This window comes from Sphaeramia orbicularis, chromosome 7 (genome assembly GCF_902148855.1).
Source record: "Sphaeramia orbicularis chromosome 7, fSphaOr1.1, whole genome shotgun sequence".
Classification (NCBI taxonomy): Eukaryota; Metazoa; Chordata; class Actinopteri; order Kurtiformes; family Apogonidae; genus Sphaeramia; species Sphaeramia orbicularis.
This window is the reverse complement of record NC_043963.1, coordinates 54,486,427-54,505,701: the sequence shown is the minus strand read 5'-3', so window position 1 is coordinate 54,505,701 and position 19,275 is coordinate 54,486,427. Positions and strand designations below refer to the sequence as shown.

The following is a 19,275-nucleotide window of genomic DNA, read 5'->3' as shown; positions in this document are numbered from 1 at the left end:
CACCTTTAACCCCTAAAGACCCACACACCCACCTTTAACCCCTAAAGACCCACACACCCACCTTTAACCCTTAAAGACCCACACACCCACCTTTAACCCCTAAAGACCCAAACACCCACCTTTAACCCTTAAAGACCCAAACGTCCACCTTTAACCCTTACAGACCCACACACCCACCTTTAACCCTTAAAGACCCAAACGTCCACCTTTAACCCTTAAAGACCCAAACATCCACCTTTAACCCTTAAAGACCCAAACGTCCACCTTTAACCCTTACAGACCCAAACGTCCACCTTTAACCCTTAAAGACCCAAACATCCACCTTTAACCCTTACAGACCCAAACGTCCACCTTTAACCCTTAAAGACACAAACGTCCCCCTTTAACCCTTAAAGACCCAAACGTCCACCTTTAACCCTTACAGACCCAAACGTCCACCTTTAACCCTTAAAGACCCAAACGTCCACCTTTAACCCTTACAGACCCAAACGTCCACCTTTAACCCTTAAAGACCCAAACGTCCTCCTTTAACCCTTAAAGACCCAAACGTCCACCTTTAACCCTTAAAGACCCAAACATCCACCTTTAACCCTGAAAGACCCACACACCCACCTTTAACCCTGAAAGACCCACACACCCACCTTTAACCCTTAAAGACCCAAACGTCCACCTTTAACCCCTAAAGACCCAAACACCCACCTTTAACCCCTAAAGACCCACACACCCACCTTTAACCCTTAAAGGCCCAAACACCCACCTTTAACCCCTAAAGACCCAAACACCCACCTTTAACCCTTAAAGACCCAAACACCCACCTTTAACCCTTAAAGACCCAAACACCCACCTTTAACCCTTAAAGACCCACACACCCACCTTTAACCCTTAAAGACCCAAACACCCACCTTTAACCCTTAAAGACCCACACACCCACCTTTAACCCTTAAAGACCCACACACCCACCTTTAACCCTTAAAGGCCCAAACGTCCACCTTTAACCCTTACAGACCCAAACGTCCACCTTTAACCCTTAAAGACCCACACACCCACCTTTAACCCTTAAAGACCCAAACGTCCACCTTTAACCCTTAAAGACCCACACACCCACCTTTAACCCTTACAGACCCAAACGTCCACCTTTAACCCTTAAAGACCCAAACGTCCTCCTTTAACCCTTACAGACCCAAACGTCCACCTTTAACCCTTAAAGACCCAAACGTCCATCTTTAACCCTTACAGACCCACACACCCACCTTTAACCCTTAAAGACCCAAACGTCCACCTTTAACCCTTAAAGACCCAAACATCCACCTTTAACCCTTAAAGACCCAAACGTCCACCTTTAACCCTTACAGACCCAAACGTCCACCTTTAACCCTTAAAGACCCAAACATCCACCTTTAACCCTTACAGACCCAAACATCCACCTTTAACCCTTAAAGACCCAAACATCCACCTTTAACCCTTAAAGACCCAAACGTCCACCTTTAACCCTTACAGACCCAAACGTCCACCTTTAACCCTTACAGACCCAAACGTCCACCTTTAACCCTTAAAGACCCAAACATCCACCTTTAACCCTTACAGACCCAAACATCCACCTTTAACCCTTAAAGACCCAAACATCCACCTTTAACCCTTAAAGACCCAAACGTCCACCTTTAACCCTTACAGACCCAAACGTCCACCTTTAACCCTTACAGACCCAAACGTCCACCTTTAACCCTTAAAGACCCAAACGTCCACCTTTAACCCTTACAGACCCAAACGTCCACCTTTAACCCTTACAGACCCAAACGTCTACCTTTAACTCTTAAAGACCCAAACGTCCACCTTTAACCCTTACAGACCCAAACGTCCACCTTTAACCCTTACAGACCCAAACGTCCACCTTTAACCCTTAAAGACCCAAACGTCCACCTTTAACCCTTACAGACCCACACACCCACCTTTAACCCTTAAAGACCCAAACGTCCACCTTTAACCCTTAAAGACCCAAGCATCCACCTTTAACCCTTAAAGACCCAAACGTCCACCTTTAACCCTTACAGACCCAAACGTCCACCTTTAACCCTTAAAGACCCAAACATCCACCTTTAACCCTTACAGACCCAAACATCCACCTTTAACCCTTAAAGACCCAAACACCCACCTTTAACCCTTAAAGACCCAAACACCCACCTTTAACCCTTAAAGACCCAAACACCCACCTTTAACCCTTAAAGACCCACACACCCACCTTTAACCCTTAAAGACCCAAACACCCACCTTTAACCCTTAAAGACCCACACACCCACCTTTAACCCTTAAAGGCCCAAACGTCCACCTTTAACCCTTACAGACCCAAACGTCCACCTTTAACCCTTAAAGACCCACACACCCACCTTTAACCCTTAAAGACCCAAACGTCCACCTTTAACCCTTAAAGACCCACACACCCACCTTTAACCCTTACAGACCCAAACGTCCACCTTTAACCCTTAAAGACCCAAACGTCCTCCTTTAACCCTTACAGACCCAAACGTCCACCTTTAACCCTTAAAGACCCAAACGTCCATCTTTAACCCTTACAGACCCACACACCCACCTTTAACCCTTAAAGACCCAAACGTCCACCTTTAACCCTTAAAGACCCAAACATCCACCTTTAACCCTTAAAGACCCAAACGTCCACCTTTAACCCTTACAGACCCAAACGTCCACCTTTAACCCTTAAAGACCCAAACATCCACCTTTAACCCTTACAGACCCAAACATCCACCTTTAACCCTTAAAGACCCAAACATCCACCTTTAACCCTTAAAGACCCAAACACCCACCTTTAACCCTTAAAGACCCACACACCCACCTTTAACCCCTAAAGACCCAAACACCCACCTTTAACCCTTAAAGACCCACACACCCACCTTTAGCCCTGAAAGACCCAAACACCCACCTTTAACCCTTAAAGACCCACACACCCACCTTTAACCCTTAAAGACCCAAACGTCCACCTTTAACCCTTAAAGACCCAAACACCCACCTTTAACCCTTAAAGACCCAAACACCCACCTTTAACCCTTAAAGACCCACACACCCACCTTTAACCCTTAAAGACCCAAACACCCACCTTTAACCCTTAAAGACCCACACACCCACCTTTAACCCTTAAAGACCCAAACACCCACCTTTAACCCTTAAAGACCCACACACCCACCTTTAACCCTTAAAGACCCACACACCCACCTTTAACCCTTAAAGGCCCAAACGTCCACCTTTAACCCTTACAGACCCAAACGTCCACCTTTAACCCTTAAAGACCCACACACCCACCTTTAACCCTTAAAGACCCAAACGTCCACCTTTAACCCTTAAAGACCCACACACCCACCTTTAACCCTTACAGACCCAAACGTCCACCTTTAACCCTTAAAGACCCAAACGTCCACCTTTAACCCTTACAGACCCACACACCCACCTTTAACCCTTAAAGACCCAAACGTCCACCTTTAACCCTTAAAGACCCAAACATCCACCTTTAACCCTTAAAGACCCAAACGTCCACCTTTAACCCTTAAAGACCCACACACCCACCTTTAACCCCTAAAGACCCACACACCCACCTTTAACCCCTAAAGACCCACACACCCACCTTTAACCCTTAAAGACCCACACACCCACCTTTAACCCCTAAAGACCCAAACACCCACCTTTAACCCTTAAAGACCCAAACGTCCACCTTTAACCCTTACAGACCCACACACCCACCTTTAACCCTTAAAGACCCAAACGTCCACCTTTAACCCTTAAAGACCCAAACATCCACCTTTAACCCTTAAAGACCCAAACGTCCACCTTTAACCCTTACAGACCCAAACGTCCACCTTTAACCCTTAAAGACCCAAACATCCACCTTTAACCCTTACAGACCCAAACGTCCACCTTTAACCCTTAAAGACCCAAACATCCCCCTTTAACCCTTAAAGACCCAAACGTCCACCTTTAACCCTTACAGACCCAAACGTCCACCTTTAACCCTTAAAGACCCAAACGTCCACCTTTAACCCTTACAGACCCAAACGTCCACCTTTAACCCTTAAAGACCCAAACGTCCTCCTTTAACCCTTAAAGACCCAAACGTCCTCCTTTAACCCTTAAAGACCCAAACATCCACCTTTAACCCTGAAAGACCCACACACCCACCTTTAACCCTGAAAGACCCACACACCCACCTTTAACCCTTAAAGACCCAAACGTCCACCTTTAACCCCTAAAGACCCAAACACCCACCTTTAACCCCTAAAGACCCACACACCCACCTTTAACCCTTAAAGGCCCAAACACCCACCTTTAACCCCTAAAGACCCAAACACCCACCTTTAACCCTTAAAGACCCAAACACCCACCTTTAACCCTTAAAGACCCAAACACCCACCTTTAACCCTTAAAGACCCAAACACCCACCTTTAACCCTTAAAGACCCACACACCCACCTTTAACCCTTAAAGACCCAAACACCCACCTTTAACCCTTAAAGACCCACACACCCACCTTTAACCCTTAAAGACCCACACACCCACCTTTAACCCATAAAGGCCCAAACGTCCACCTTTAACCCTTACAGACCCAAACGTCCACCTTTAACCCTTAAAGACCCACACACCCACCTTTAACCCTTAAAGACCCAAACGTCCACCTTTAACCCTTAAAGACCCATACACCCACCTTTAACCCTTACAGACCCAAACGTCCACCTTTAACCCTTAAAGACCCAAACGTCCTCCTTTAACCCTTACAGACCCAAACGTCCACCTTTAACCCTTAAAGACCCAAACGTCCATCTTTAACCCTTACAGACCCACACACCCACCTTTAACCCTTAAAGACCCAAACGTCCACCTTTAACCCTTAAAGACCCAAACATCCACCTTTAACCCTTAAAGACCCAAACGTCCACCTTTAACCCTTACAGACCCAAACGTCCACCTTTAACCCTTAAAGACCCAAACATCCACCTTTAACCCTTACAGACCCAAACATCCACCTTTAACCCTTAAAGACCCAAACATCCACCTTTAACCCTTAAAGACCCAAACGTCCACCTTTAACCCTTACAGACCCAAACGTCCACCTTTAACCCTTACAGACCCAAACGTCCACCTTTAACCCTTAAAGACCCAAACATCCACCTTTAACCCTTACAGACCCAAACATCCACCTTTAACCCTTACAGACCCAAACGTCCACCTTTAACCCTTAAAGACCCAAACGTCCACCTTTAACCCTTAAAGACCCAAACGTCCACCTTTAACCCTTACAGACCCAAACGTCCACCTTTAACCCTTACAGACCCAACGTCCACCTTTAACCCTTAAAGACCCAAACGTCCACCTTTAACCCTTACAGACCCAAACGTCCACCTTTAACCCTTACAGACCCAAACGTCCACCTTTAACCCTTAAAGACCCAAACGTCCACCTTTAACCCTTACAGACCCACACACCCACCTTTAACCCTTAAAGACCCAAACGTCCACCTTTAACCCTTAAAGACCCAAACATCCACCTTTAACCCTTACAGACCCAAACGTCCACCTTTAACCCTTAAAGACCCAAACGTCCACCTTTAACCCTTACAGACCCAAACGTCCACCTTTAACCCTTACAGACCCAAACGTCCACCTTTAACCCTTAAAGACCCAAACGTCCACCTTTAACCCTTAAAGACCCAAACGTCCACCTTTAACCCTTACAGACCCAAACGTCCACCTTTAACCCTTACAGACCCAAACGTCCACCTTTAACCCTTAAAGACCCAAACGTCCACCTTTAACCCTTACAGACCCAAACGTCCACCTTTAACCCTTACAGACCCAAACGTCCACCTTTAACCCTTAAAGACCCAAACGTCCACCTTTCACCCTTACAGACCCACACACCCACCTTTAACCCTTAAAGACCCAAACGTCCACCTTTAACCCTTAAAGACCCAAACATCCACCTTTAACCCTTAAAGACCCAAACGTCCACCTTTAACCCTTACAGACCCAAACGTCCACCTTTAACCCTTAAAGACCCAAACATCCACCTTTAACCCTTACAGACCCAAACATCCACCTTTAACCCTTAAAGACCCAAACACCCACCTTTAACCCTTAAAGACCCAAACACCCACCTTTAACCCTTAAAGACCCAAACACCCACCTTTAACCCTTAAAGACCCACACACCCACCTTTAACCCTTAAAGACCCAAACACCCACCTTTAACCCTTAAAGACCCACACACCCACCTTTAACCCTTAAAGGCCCAAACGTCCACCTTTAACCCTTACAGACCCAAACGTCCACCTTTAACCCTTAAAGACCCACACACCCACCTTTAACCCTTAAAGACCCAAACGTCCACCTTTAACCCTTAAAGACCCACACACCCACCTTTAACCCTTACAGACCCAAACGTCCACCTTTAACCCTTAAAGACCCAAACGTCCTCCTTTAACCCTTACAGACCCAAACGTCCACCTTTAACCCTTAAAGACCCAAACGTCCACCTTTAACCCTTACAGACCCACACACCCACCTTTAACCCTTAAAGACCCAAACGTCCACCTTTAACCCTTAAAGACCCAAACGTCCACCTTTAACCCTTAAAGACCCAAACGTCCACCTTTAACCCTTACAGACCCAAACGTCCACCTTTAACCCTTACAGACCCAAACGTCCACCCTTAACCCTTAAAGACCCAAACGTCCACCTTTAACTCTTAAAGACCCAAACGTCCACCTTTAACCCTTACAGACCCAAACGTCCACCTTTAACCCTTACAGACCCAAACGTCCACCTTTAACCCTTAAAGACCCAAACGTCCACCTTTAACCCTTACAGACCCAAACGTCCACCTTTAACCCTTAAAGACCCAAACGTCCACCTTTAACCCTTAAAGACCCACACACCCACCTTTAACCCTTAAAGACCCAAACGTCCACCTTTAACCCTTAAAGACCCAAACATCCACCTTTAACCCTTAAAGACCCAAACGTCCACCTTTAACCCTTACAGACCCAAACGTCCACCTTTAACCCTTAAAGACCCAAACATCCACCTTTAACCCTTACAGACCCAAACGTCCACCTTTAACCCTTAAAGACCCAAACATCCACCTTTAACCCTTAAAGACCCAAACGTCCACCTTTAACCCTTACAGACCCAAACGTCCACCTTTAACCCTTACAGACCCAAACGTCCACCTTTAACCCTTAAAGACCCAAACGTCCACCTTTAACCCTTACAGACCCAAACATCCACCTTTAACCCTTACAGACCCACACACCCACCTTTAACCCTTAAAGACCCAAACGTCCACCTTTAACCCTTAAAGACCCAAACGTCCACCTTTAACCCTTACAGACCCAAACATCCACCTTTAACCCTTACAGACCCACACACCCACCTTTAACCCTTAAAGACCCAAACGTCCACCTTTAACCCTTAAAGACCCAAACGTCCACCTTTAACCCTTACAGACCCAAACGTCCACCTTTAACCCTTACAGACCCAAACGTCCACCTTTAACCCTTAAAGACCCAAACGTCCACCTTTAACCCTTACAGACCCAAACGTCCACCTTTAACCCTTACAGACCCAAACGTCCACCTTTAACCCTTACAGACCCAAACGTCCACCTTTAACCCTTAAAGACCCAAACGTCCACCTTTAAACTAAACCATCTACTGATCTAAACTGTTTAATTCCTGTTGATCCATTAATCCTATCAATCCATGTGAATAATTAGTGTCAAATACAGTTCTTCATCTTTTCATGGTCATCAGATATGACCATATTTGGATGTTCAGAGGCTCTGTAGTTACCATGGAAACACCGTCATCTTCTACAACATTGATTCTTAGATGCGTTCATGCAGGTACAGATACTGGTCCTGACACTGTGTGTGTGTGTGTGTTCCTGCAGCTACAGAACAGGTCTGCAGTCCAGGTGGGCTTCAGGGTCCGGTTGGCCGGTCTGGCTCCATCCGGTCCATGGTCTGGACCTGATGTACTGGACCTCCTCCAGGGCACAGACATTCAGCCAACTGTGGGTAAGGTGGAAGTAACACTGCACCTAATATTACAAATATACCAGTGAGGTGTGGAGGAAATGAAGCTGAAACTATGTGTGTTAACATCTATCTATCTATCTGTCTGTCTGTCTGTCTGTCTCTGTCTGTCTGTCTGTCTATATATATATATATATATATATATATATATATAGAGAGAGAGAGAGAGAGAGAGAGAGAGATCTTATATTAATATCTTATTAATTGTAATAATATTATCTTTTGTGTACAACGTGTAAATTTTTCTTGTTGCCATTTTCCCAAAATGCTGTATTTTCATTATACTATAACAAAAATATTATTCGGGATTATTAATTTCTTAAATAAATAATTAATGTGTGTGTATATATATATATATATATATATATATATATATATATATATATATATATATATATATATATTTTTTTTTTTTTTTTTTTTTTTTTTTTTTTTTTTTTTTTAATAAAATGCTTCTTATTGTAAAAGTGTTGATGTAAACAGTGCTGTGTGCCATTCTTCATGTATGTATTGGTGGAACAGAAGCAGGATGGATCAGCACCATACTCCAGATTGAACCTGTACAAATAAAACATGTGATATGGAGGAGAGAATCTGGGAAGAAAAACTGGGGAATCTAAAAGAAGAGAAGATTTGTTTTTCAGCTCAGTTCAGTTCAAATAGAACTTGTCCATTTGTGACATTTTGAGCATTAATTGTGCTGAAATGGTTCATTTTTGAGCTGAAAACATAGTTCATATGAGCATCAACATGTTGAACAGAACTGAAATCCTGTCCATTTGAACAACTGTCATTTACCAACACAAAGTTCCTTTGGATTCACTGAGACTGATTTAATATGAACACAGACACAAATAAAACCTCTAAGCACATCTTAGCCAGTATATATATATATTTATTTATTTCTGTTGACAATTTCTTTCCTGCTACTTTTTATTAAGATAAGATAAGATGTGCTTTTATTTATGCCTTTATTTGTCTCACAGAGGGAAATTCCAGGTTACAGCAGCGGATTACAAAAAGCACACAAGAGCAGAAGAAGTGCAAAATCAAAAAAATAAGGACAAATGGAAAACGCTATATATACTATTAACAGTTGTGCCTATGTCGATCATGCTACAGGTTGAACAGGGATACGGTTTATTGCACAGTTTATTCTACTTAAATGGAACAATTCTAACACAGGATAATTTCCCCCTGGGATTACTGACGTATTCTGACTGTGGCTGTGCTGGTGCTGGTCTGTGCAGGAGCTCAGAGCTCCAGTGGGCTGAGTGGGTTCAGTGTGGTGCCAGCAGAGGGCAGCGTCGCTCCAGGACAGACTGAGGACATCAGCGTCGCCTTCCGTCCCCATCAGCCGTCTGAACTGTGCAGAGCCAGACTGACCGTGGAGCTGATGGACGGGGTCAGCAGGACGTCAGCCACACCTCAGCCGCTGACCGCAGCCTGTGCCGGTCAGAGCCCGTCACTAACCCTGTCCTGTCTGTCCACCAGAGGACCGTGTGTGAGGTGGACGTGAAGGGCGCGGCCGCGTCACACAACGTGTACGTGTGTGGAGCAGACCCGCCCACGCTGCCCGTCGAGTCCCTGGTCCCGCCTCTGACCACCGCCCCCCCGCCCACAGGTACAGTCTGGGTCCGTTCATGTCAGTCTGACATCCTTAAACAGAGTCAGTGCTTGGACTTGTCAGTGTTTATTTAGGACTTTTGTCTTATTTTCCTGGTCCGGTCCATCTGAGCTCCTACTGGGCTGAACGTAGAACCTGGTCTAAAATGACTGACAGCCTGGACCCAGGGGTTAAAGTTCATGACCTCTGATGACTTTAACCCTTTGATGCATGAATTATGAGAACCTTAGTCAAGATTTTTTCCTGAGTGTTTTTATTCCTCTTAAGGCATGAAAAAAACAATGTGAATGCAATTTTTTAATGAACCTATTTTTCATGGAGTTACAAAACTGTCCACTCACCTTTAATTTTTGAAGCAAAGACACATGTATTTAAAACACAGTATCAGAAAGTGATATACTGTGTGAAAACTATGAAATAAAAATATTTTTAATGCAGCTAACCTGATGTTTTCTCACATTTTAACATACTCGAATACTAGTTACTACTCACTTCATGGAGATACTATGCAAAAAAAAATTTTTTTTAAGAAAACTGTTAATTACAGTCTAGCAATTAATTTACACTCAAACATGTTTGTGCAGATCAGGTTTATCAAGAACAGCAACGTTACAGTAATTATATGAATAGTCGCTTTTCCATTGGACATATGTGCGAAACTTTACCCATATTTACTAAATGTCGAAAAAACAGAAGTGCATAATGTCAGTTTATCCATTAAATAACAAATGTGATGATTTGTTTATTTATTATCGCAGGATGACACGAGAAGTCATTCCATAAACATGGCGACAAACGTAAATATGGTGTTGATTTACAGATATATGCATTATCGTTATTATATATTCTATATTACCCCTCTATCTGCTACTAGATTAAAAAATGACTGGGTTTCCTGGTGTGTCCACACATACTGCATCATGTTTCTTTTAAAACTTTTCTTCTTCACTTGTTGTAATGTCCGTCAACATCTTTTTTTTTTTTTTTTTTTTTTTTTTTAAATCCACCTGACTCTAGTTGGGGTAAAAGGTCTTTCCATTGCAGTTTTGTGGGTGCAGTCGTGTGTAGAGATCGTACAGCAGTGAGTATTGCGTACACGTACATCGCGATGCTCAGACGATACATGTGCAGCTTTAATCCAGACTGTCTTTCCGACACAGATTCCAAACCTTTGTTAACAGTTTCTCTTATTTCTGGTTAAACGGTTTATCCTGTTACAGTGTTCCGCTCGTCAGGTTCCTACAGTAGATGTGTGGCTATCACAGATATCAGCTGTTTTTCCTCTTGAGAAGCTGACACATGATCTAAACCACAGATCAGACTCATGTCGGAGGCTCTGGGCTGAACTCCTGACAGACTCATCATTTGTTCCTGGAGGACGTTGGCTGTTTCTGTTTCATATGTGCTACTCATTTATCTGTCTTCTATCAAATCCTTGTGTCTTGTATATATTTACATATTTATTATTATCTATTTATTTATTATTGAATTTTATTTATCTTTTATTTTCTCTGTTATCTAACTTTTCGAATTTATCATCGTTAGTTTGGGGATTTTCTTTTTCTTTTTGTATGTTTTGTCATTCGTTGCTCTTTCTGTTCATGTTCATAAAATCTGAAAAACCAATAAAAAGATTATTTAAAAAAAGAAGAATTACCAAAAAAAATAAATAAATGAATTAACCCTTTCATGCATAGTGGTCACTCCAGTGGACAGTTCTTCTCCAGCTGTTCTCTTATATATTCATGGGTTTTGTTGTTTTAGTTGCATTTCAGCACACAGTGGACACTTATGCACCATCCCATACACTGACATTCAGACCAGTACTGTCTTTTTCCATATTATCTGCATGAAGTTAGAAATAACTAGTATTAGAGTATGTTAAAATGTGAGAAAACATCAGATTAGCTGCATGAAAAATGTTTTCATTTCATAGTTTTTGCACAGTATTTCATTTTCTGATCATGGGTTTTAAATACATGTTTTTTTTTCTTCAAAAAATTAAATGCTTGGTGTCCAGCTGAGTGGACATTTTTGTAACTCTGTGAAAAAGACGTTCATAAAAAAAAAAAAAAAAATCAATTGCATTGTTTTTTATTCATGCCGAAAGAGAAATAAAAACACTCAGGAAAAAAACTCAACTACGTTCCTCATAATTCATGCCTGACAGGGTTACAGCTCGTGTCCTGTGTTTGTAGGAGCGTCGGAGGCGCACACGTCCATCCCTGTGACGCTGACCCTGAAGGCCCGCTGTGACGCCGGGGTGGTCCAACCTGTGGTCCGAGGGCTGCAGGTGGGCTGCATCCGCTCCACACAGTCCAGTAAGAAGGTGGGTCCGCTAACCACTGACCCCCCCCCCACACACACACACACACACACACACACACACACACACCACTGAAAGAACAACAGAATAAACTATTAATAATGTCAGATCTACTCTGTGTTTTAGTGTGAAACAAGTGACATTACATTATTAAACTATTTACATCTGTAAACTATCCTTTAAAAAATGTGAATAACTGGAACAAATATGAACAACCTGACATTTAAGAAAAATAGGTGCATTTTTAATAATATTCTGCCTCAGTTCACCATTTCCACATGTACATATAACGTACAGGTCACAGTGAATCTAGAAATAAACAAAACATGTAATAACAGACAGAATATGGTACAAATACACAGATTTTTTTTTTTTAGACATTTCAGATTTATTCTGATTTTTCACATTTTTTGTGGAAGGATAGTTTGTAAGTGTAAATATTTTCATGTTATTTTACTTTTTTAAGTAAGTTGTCTTTATGTACAGGTTATTATTCTGTTCTTTTACTGGTGTGGTCCTCATGTGATCAAACTGTGACTGAATGTGGATTTAACAAATTCACCCCATGGAGGACTGAACCTGTAAGGGTCAGCAGGGTTTGATGAGTCCAGACCTGAACCACTAAGTCCAGACCAGAACCACCGAGTCCAGACCAGAACCACAAAGTCCAGACCAGAACCACCGAGTCCAGACCTGAACCACTAAGTCCAGACCAGAACCACCGAGTCCAGACCAGAACCACAAAGTCCAGACCAGAACCACCGAGTCCAGACATGAACCACAAAGTCCAGACCGGAACCACAGAGTCCAGACCTGAACCACCGAGTCCAGACCTGAACCACAGAGTCCAGACCCGAACCACCGAGTCCAGACCTGAACCACCAAGTCCAGACCAGAACCACAAAGTCCAGACCTGAACCATTGAGTCCAGACCTGAACCATAGAGTCCAAACCAGAACCACCGAGTCCAGACCAGAACTGCCGAGTCCAGACCCACTGAGTCCAGACCAGAACTGCTGAGTCCAGACCTGATCCATAGAGTCCAGACCTGAACCATAGAGTCCAGACCTGAACCACCAAGTCCAGACCCAAACCACTGAGTCCAGACCAGAACCACAGAGTCCAGACCTAAACCATGCTGAGTCCAGACCTGAACCCCGTTGAGAGTCTTTAGGATGGTCTGACCCTCATCCACCCCAGGTCTTGGTCACACAGGAGTGCAGCTGTGGACAGAACCGTGGCAGAACCCATGTCCCAGTGCCTGTTTGAGTTCAGATGGAAACTCTTGTTGTTGTGGACTCTAGTTGAACTGGTCCAGAGACCAGTACTGGTTCTGTACTGGTTCTGGTTTGTCAAATGTGTGAATGGGTCCCAGTCTTAGTTCTGTGCCCGGTTCCAAAGACCATGAACCCAGGTGTTGAACCCAGTCCACGTGTCCTCCAGCTGATGTGTATGTGACAGAACCAGGGGCTGGGTTCAGACCAGCAGAACCCACCTGTGTCCCCTCGTTTCAGAGCGCTGACTTTCACTGGGATCATGTGACGTCGCTGCAGCAGCAGGGCTTCAGTGTGGAGCCAATCAGAGGCAGCGTGGAGGCGGGACATACACGCACTATCAGCATAACATGGAGACCACAGCGAGGACACAAGGTGAGGACGGACCTGTCCCATCAGGGGGACACAAGGTGAGGACGGACCTGTCCCATCAGGGGGGACACAAGGTGAGGACGGACCTGTCCCATCAGGGGGACACAAGGTGAGGACGGACCTGTCCCATCAGGGGGACACAAGGTGAGGACGGACCTGTCCCATCAGGGGGGACACAAGGTGAGGACGGACCTGTCCCATCAGGGGGACACAAGGTGAGGACGGACCTGTCCCATCAGGGGGAATTCAACAGGATGAGCACCGCTGTTGGGCGCCCCCTATGGGTTAGAAGTAAAAAACAAGTGTTCAGAGAACGTAAACCTCCTCCTTCACCCTGAACACTGTGCATGTGTGGATCGACTATTTCTGTGTAAATTCCACAGTTTCCAGGTTGTTCCATACAGCAGAAACAGCTGAATCTGGTCCCAGTCATGTGTCTGTCCAATTAGATTCAATTCACATCAATATTAGTTAAGTTCTAATTTTAAATGTGTGGTAAACGGGATTTTTAATGTTCAGTGTAAATGTCCACAGAGTCCACATTCCACAGTGGATGTGGACAATTTAGTTCCAGATACAAGATATTGTTCTAAGCTACAGGTGGATCCAATTGGAGGCTAATCGGAGTCGTTTTGAATTTTTCATGAATTTTCAAAAATGTCTCAATGATGACAGGAAAATTGTAGATGTTGTGACCTTGCTGTGACCTTGAACTTTGTCCTACTGGGACCAAAATGGACTGGGTTGGTCCCAGGGCCTAGGCCTATCTGTGGGGAAGATTTGGGAAAGATGGGTGGAAGAGTTTTACACTAAAGTTGCTAACAAACAAACACACAAACACATAAAGCAAAGTGATCACAAAACCTCCTGGAGGAGATAATAAGCATCTGGTGCAACAGTTTAGACACAGAAGTTCCAACACTGAAGTCAATATTTAATTCAACAAACAAATAAATACTGCTCATTTATATACATTTGAACTAAACCATTTCATCTTGTCGTCATCAGTGCTCCAGAACAGATCAGGATTTCAGATGAACATCTCATTAAACAAAGAAGCTCTCAGTTCATCATATAAAGGACAATACAAAAGACAATGGCATTCATGTTCCACTTCCTCCGTGTTATTATTTTATTTATGATCATATTGGTCTGAATGTCAAAGGTTCTCCAGTGGAAATACAACATGAGGTGGCGTTCATGTGCAGTTTCTGAGTTTGTACCTAGTTTTTACCATACTTCCAATGGCACGTGCAGGCAGCATTATTCCATACAGTACATATGTCATTTTTGTCATCAGTTATTAAAACATGTGTCATCATATTTTTGTAACATCTACTGTAAATGCGTCTGTACAACTGTCAGGTTTTGTCACTAGTCTCTTTTCCATTGACCCTCAAACTGTGTGAATAGAACTTGTGCGTAAAAAATTTGCATAATGGAAAAACAACAATTTTGCCAAAACTCTTGTTTTTCAAGAGGTGGTTTTTCAGGTGTAGTTAAAATGATATATCACACAAAACTGTAATGGAAAGACCTTTGAGTCCAACTAGAGTCACATGACCAAAACCAACAGATGTGGACAGATGTTAGAACAAGAAAAGAAGAGTTTAAACCAAACTAGTGTTGGGCAACAATTGAAATTCTTAATCACAGTCAATCGTGTGGATTTCTGGGATTAATCATGATTAATCGCATAGTTATATGCAGGGGGGGTTGCCTGCATCAACAGTGTGTATTTCCTTTCAGTGATATTTCAGACTGCAGTACTCCGCTGATAAAAATAATTGCACATGTCAGTGCTTCCAAACACCTGTGTCCCCCCCCCACCATCTGAAGACATTTAAAATGAAAATGTCCATGGAACAGACCGCTACTGTTACACATGTTTATGTCCACACATGTTTATTTCCGGTTGTGAGTGATTGACAGAAGTCTTAAGCTCGCCCCAAATGCTGTCATTGGTTGAAACACATGATGACGCCAACTGTCAAACCGACCCTGATCCACATCCTCCTGTTCCTGTGACCCATGGTTTACCTACGAGTGTTCACAGAGCCACAGCAACGGACTGTAAAAAGAAGATGTGATGTTCAGTTGTGCAAAGTAAACAAAGGGGGCCCTCTAGTGGTGGGAATAAGTTGCACTAATGTATGTTTTGTCCATTCGGTGTTCCCGTAGTCAGTTCAGACATAAGAAGGAACTAACAGACACGTTTCTTTCACTTTGTTTGTATGGCCCCCAAAAATGTTTGCCTGTGAGTATTTTCTGTTCAGTTGTTGTCAGAATGAATAGTATGAAATATCTCTGATGTGAACCTTTGTTTCTGGATAAAAAGACGTTGTAAATCTTAAATTAATCCGTAAATGCTATTCGTTAGCATGTCTATGGATTTTCCCATTCAAGTTAGCATCAAGCTAGCAGTCTTTTTCCCATTCATTTAAATGTATAATGCCATGTAAATGTACTAAGGCAGTGAACAGAACTCAGACATATTTAGTTTGTATGTGTCAGTTTTACAGTGAGTCTACAGGAACAGATTTGGACACAAGTTTTTGGGGTCCGGCTTTTCTTGGTAAACCTGTTGTCTATCTGCAGCTAATCGCTACACGCACACAAGCAGAAGAATAGGAGTTAGAATAAAACCGCATTAACGGGAGAGGAAAAAAAACTGTCGGCATTATTTAATGAATACGTTAACGCAGTAATAACGCAATAACTTGCCCAGCCTGAAACCAAATGTGTGTGTATGTGTGAACACAGCAGGAAACCACATCAGTTTAGAATTTAGTAGGAGATAGAGGAGGAACCAGCATTCTAGATTCAAAACAACACAGATTTATGTTCATGTTTATGGAAGGACTGACACTGACATCTACCACAAGAAAGAAACTCAGCAGCACAGCAGGACTGAATGGACAAACCCACACTACACACTTCTGTTTTTAACACATTTAGGAAATATGGGGAACGTTTTGTGCACATGTCCAATGGAAAAGAGACTAGTGTGTGTGGTGTGTGTAGTGTGTGTAGTGTGTGCCGTTCACTGACTGATGTTGTGTTTCTGTGTGTGTTTTTGTGTGTTTCTGTGTGTGTTTCAGCCCTATGACGTGGTCCACTCGTGTGTGTCTCTAACCTTAAAGGGGGATCACATCCACGTCTACAGAGTCACCCTCTTGGCTTTGGTGTCCAATGCCAGCGACTGACCTCTGACCTCTGACCTCTACCTGAAGGCCTGACAGCGTCACACACTCTGACAGCGTATAGAACCCATTCTGTGTGTACGTACATGAACACAGCGTTCCCTGAGGAGTCCACCGGCACTGAGTTATTAAAGATGTTCCTGGTAACGGACGCTTCTCTGTGTGTTCTTACATTAAACTGAGGAATTAGGCTCCGCCCACACAGCAGGTCTAATGCACAATTCAGAATTTTTGGGTCAAATCTGATTTTTTTGTGTGTTCGTTCATATTCACATTAAATGCGACTTCTATCAGTTTTGAGTCTGAACTGAATGGGACCCTGAAGTGACCCACATGCACTAAAGAGGTCCTGAAGTGACCCACATGCACTAAAGAGGTCCTGATGGAATACGAGACCACACAGACACACACTGTGTTTACAGAAGTAACATTCCTGGGATGCAGAATCGTGACATTTGTTGCATTTCTATGACGTAAAGTTCGGATAAATGCGACCTGGCCGTTCAGACTGAAGTCACATTGAAAATATCAGATCTGTATCAGATTTAGGACCACATATGAAAGTGGTCCGGGTCAGATTTAGGACCACATATGAAAGTGGTCCGGGTCAGATTTAGGACCACATATGAAAGTGGTCTGGGTCAGATTAGTGCTGTTCAAAGTGTCTTTAACAGATCAGATCCAGGTCACATGTGGACACATTTACCTGCATCTGAACATAGTCTTAGTTTAAAGGTGGTTGTTGAATAAACTGCTGCCTATTTAGAACTGAGTGAAGAGGTGTGTCACATCTCAGGTACAGAAAAAATTATATATATATATATATATATATATATATATATATATATATATATATATAAATATGTATATATATATATATATATATATATATATATATATATATATATATATATATATATATATATACATATATACATATATATATATATATATATATATTGAGAGAGAGAGAGCTATAAATGCAAGGAATTATTATTGGATTCAAATTCCTTGTTTTTTCAATACTCTTCTATGTTGTGTGGTCTTCGTCTGTGGTGAATACAACAGTAGAATATTATGGAATCACAGCGATGAATATTTGGTTTAAACCAGTGGTTCCAACCTTTTTTTTACTCCTGACCCCATTTTAACATCACACTTTTCTGGCAACCCCAGACATTAAAAACAGACCCTTTTTTTTGTTGCTAAAATTAATTTGTTTTTGATCCTGTGATAGTTTTCTATACTATGTTTCAAATAGATGTTAATTTCAGAGGACATTTAGTCTATATAATGTCTATTATTGTGGACAGAGGCAGTAAATTCAGGTGTAGATTACTGCACAAAGTGAGAATTTGATTTTCCTTGGTCAGGATCTGTCCAGTCAGTCCAGCTGTGATTTACAAGGAGGACAATTAATACTGAACAAACAAGAACTGAAACTATGAATTATGAAAGAGCTGCAGCATCTGAAACTGACCACAATGAACATTTGACAGATAAACAGAACCACAGTTTGTCTGCTATGGATTGGGATTGGCTCTGTCAACTCAACACAGATTGTTTTATTAGTCAGTTTTATATTTTTTATCAATTACTAGACATTTCAGGCGACCCCATTTGAATTCCAGGTGACCCCACGTGGGGTCCTGATCCCTAGGTTGAAAAACACTGGTCTAAGGGGAACATAGGTCCGTTCCCAAGAGAAGTGGGCGGTACTTTCACTGGACGAGAACGCAGGAGGAGGAGAAAATCTGACTTCTATCGGTGATCAAAAGGAACTGGACTGATATCTGGAACCATTTACATGTTATAAACCAAGGGTCTCAAACTCGCGGCCCAGGGACCAATTTCGGCCCACGGGATGATATTTCGTGACCCCCTGCATGACATCAAAGTTTAGTGTTACTGCATGTAGTTCTCAAACACACCTTTTTGCTGAGTCTTGCCTCACTTTAATTTGATTTATTTTTATCACTTATGGGCTACCATAGATCAGAGGTGATTTCTCATAGACTGCAGTGGAAGCTCAGCTTCCCCTAAAATTATGAGAATTAAATGGTTAAATCTGTTCAGTTGTTTTCATTTCATTGACTCCAAATGTGTTGGAACACGTTCATCCCTCAGACCAGTTGGTTCAGAATCAGTTTGATCCCAGATCAGTGGACTGGATGTTGTTCACTTCTCCTCCATTCCCGTGTCTGTGTTTTCTCATTCCATCTCTGCTCAGTGCATTTGTCCGTAGACGCTCAGCGTCCATGCACTTCAATGGGACTGAGTGGAACTGCTGGAAACTGACTCTAAACTGGACGCTAATTGGATAAATACCACCATGTTGTCCCGCCCCCGGATGCTCAGTGTCTCTTGGGGTGAATGGAGCTGTG

General features: G+C 42.9%; 1 protein-coding gene across 1 annotated transcript in view; it reads left to right on the top strand.

Annotated features, from left to right (window-relative positions):
- LOC115422496 (cilia- and flagella-associated protein 74-like) overlaps positions 1-16,991 on the top strand; it is a 180,189-nt gene extending 163,198 nt beyond the window's left edge. Inside the window, exons 22-27 of the mRNA XM_030138843.1 lie at positions 7,945-8,071; positions 9,340-9,494; positions 9,584-9,713; positions 11,915-12,045; positions 13,557-13,691; positions 16,790-16,991. Of these exons, the coding sequence (XP_029994703.1) occupies positions 7,945-8,071; positions 9,340-9,494; positions 9,584-9,713; positions 11,915-12,045; positions 13,557-13,691; positions 16,790-16,894 (783 nt within the window). The 3' untranslated portion in view covers positions 16,895-16,991. The remainder of the gene's footprint in view (positions 1-7,944; positions 8,072-9,339; positions 9,495-9,583; positions 9,714-11,914; positions 12,046-13,556; positions 13,692-16,789) is intronic.
- The last annotated feature ends 2,284 nt before the right edge of the window (positions 16,992-19,275 follow it).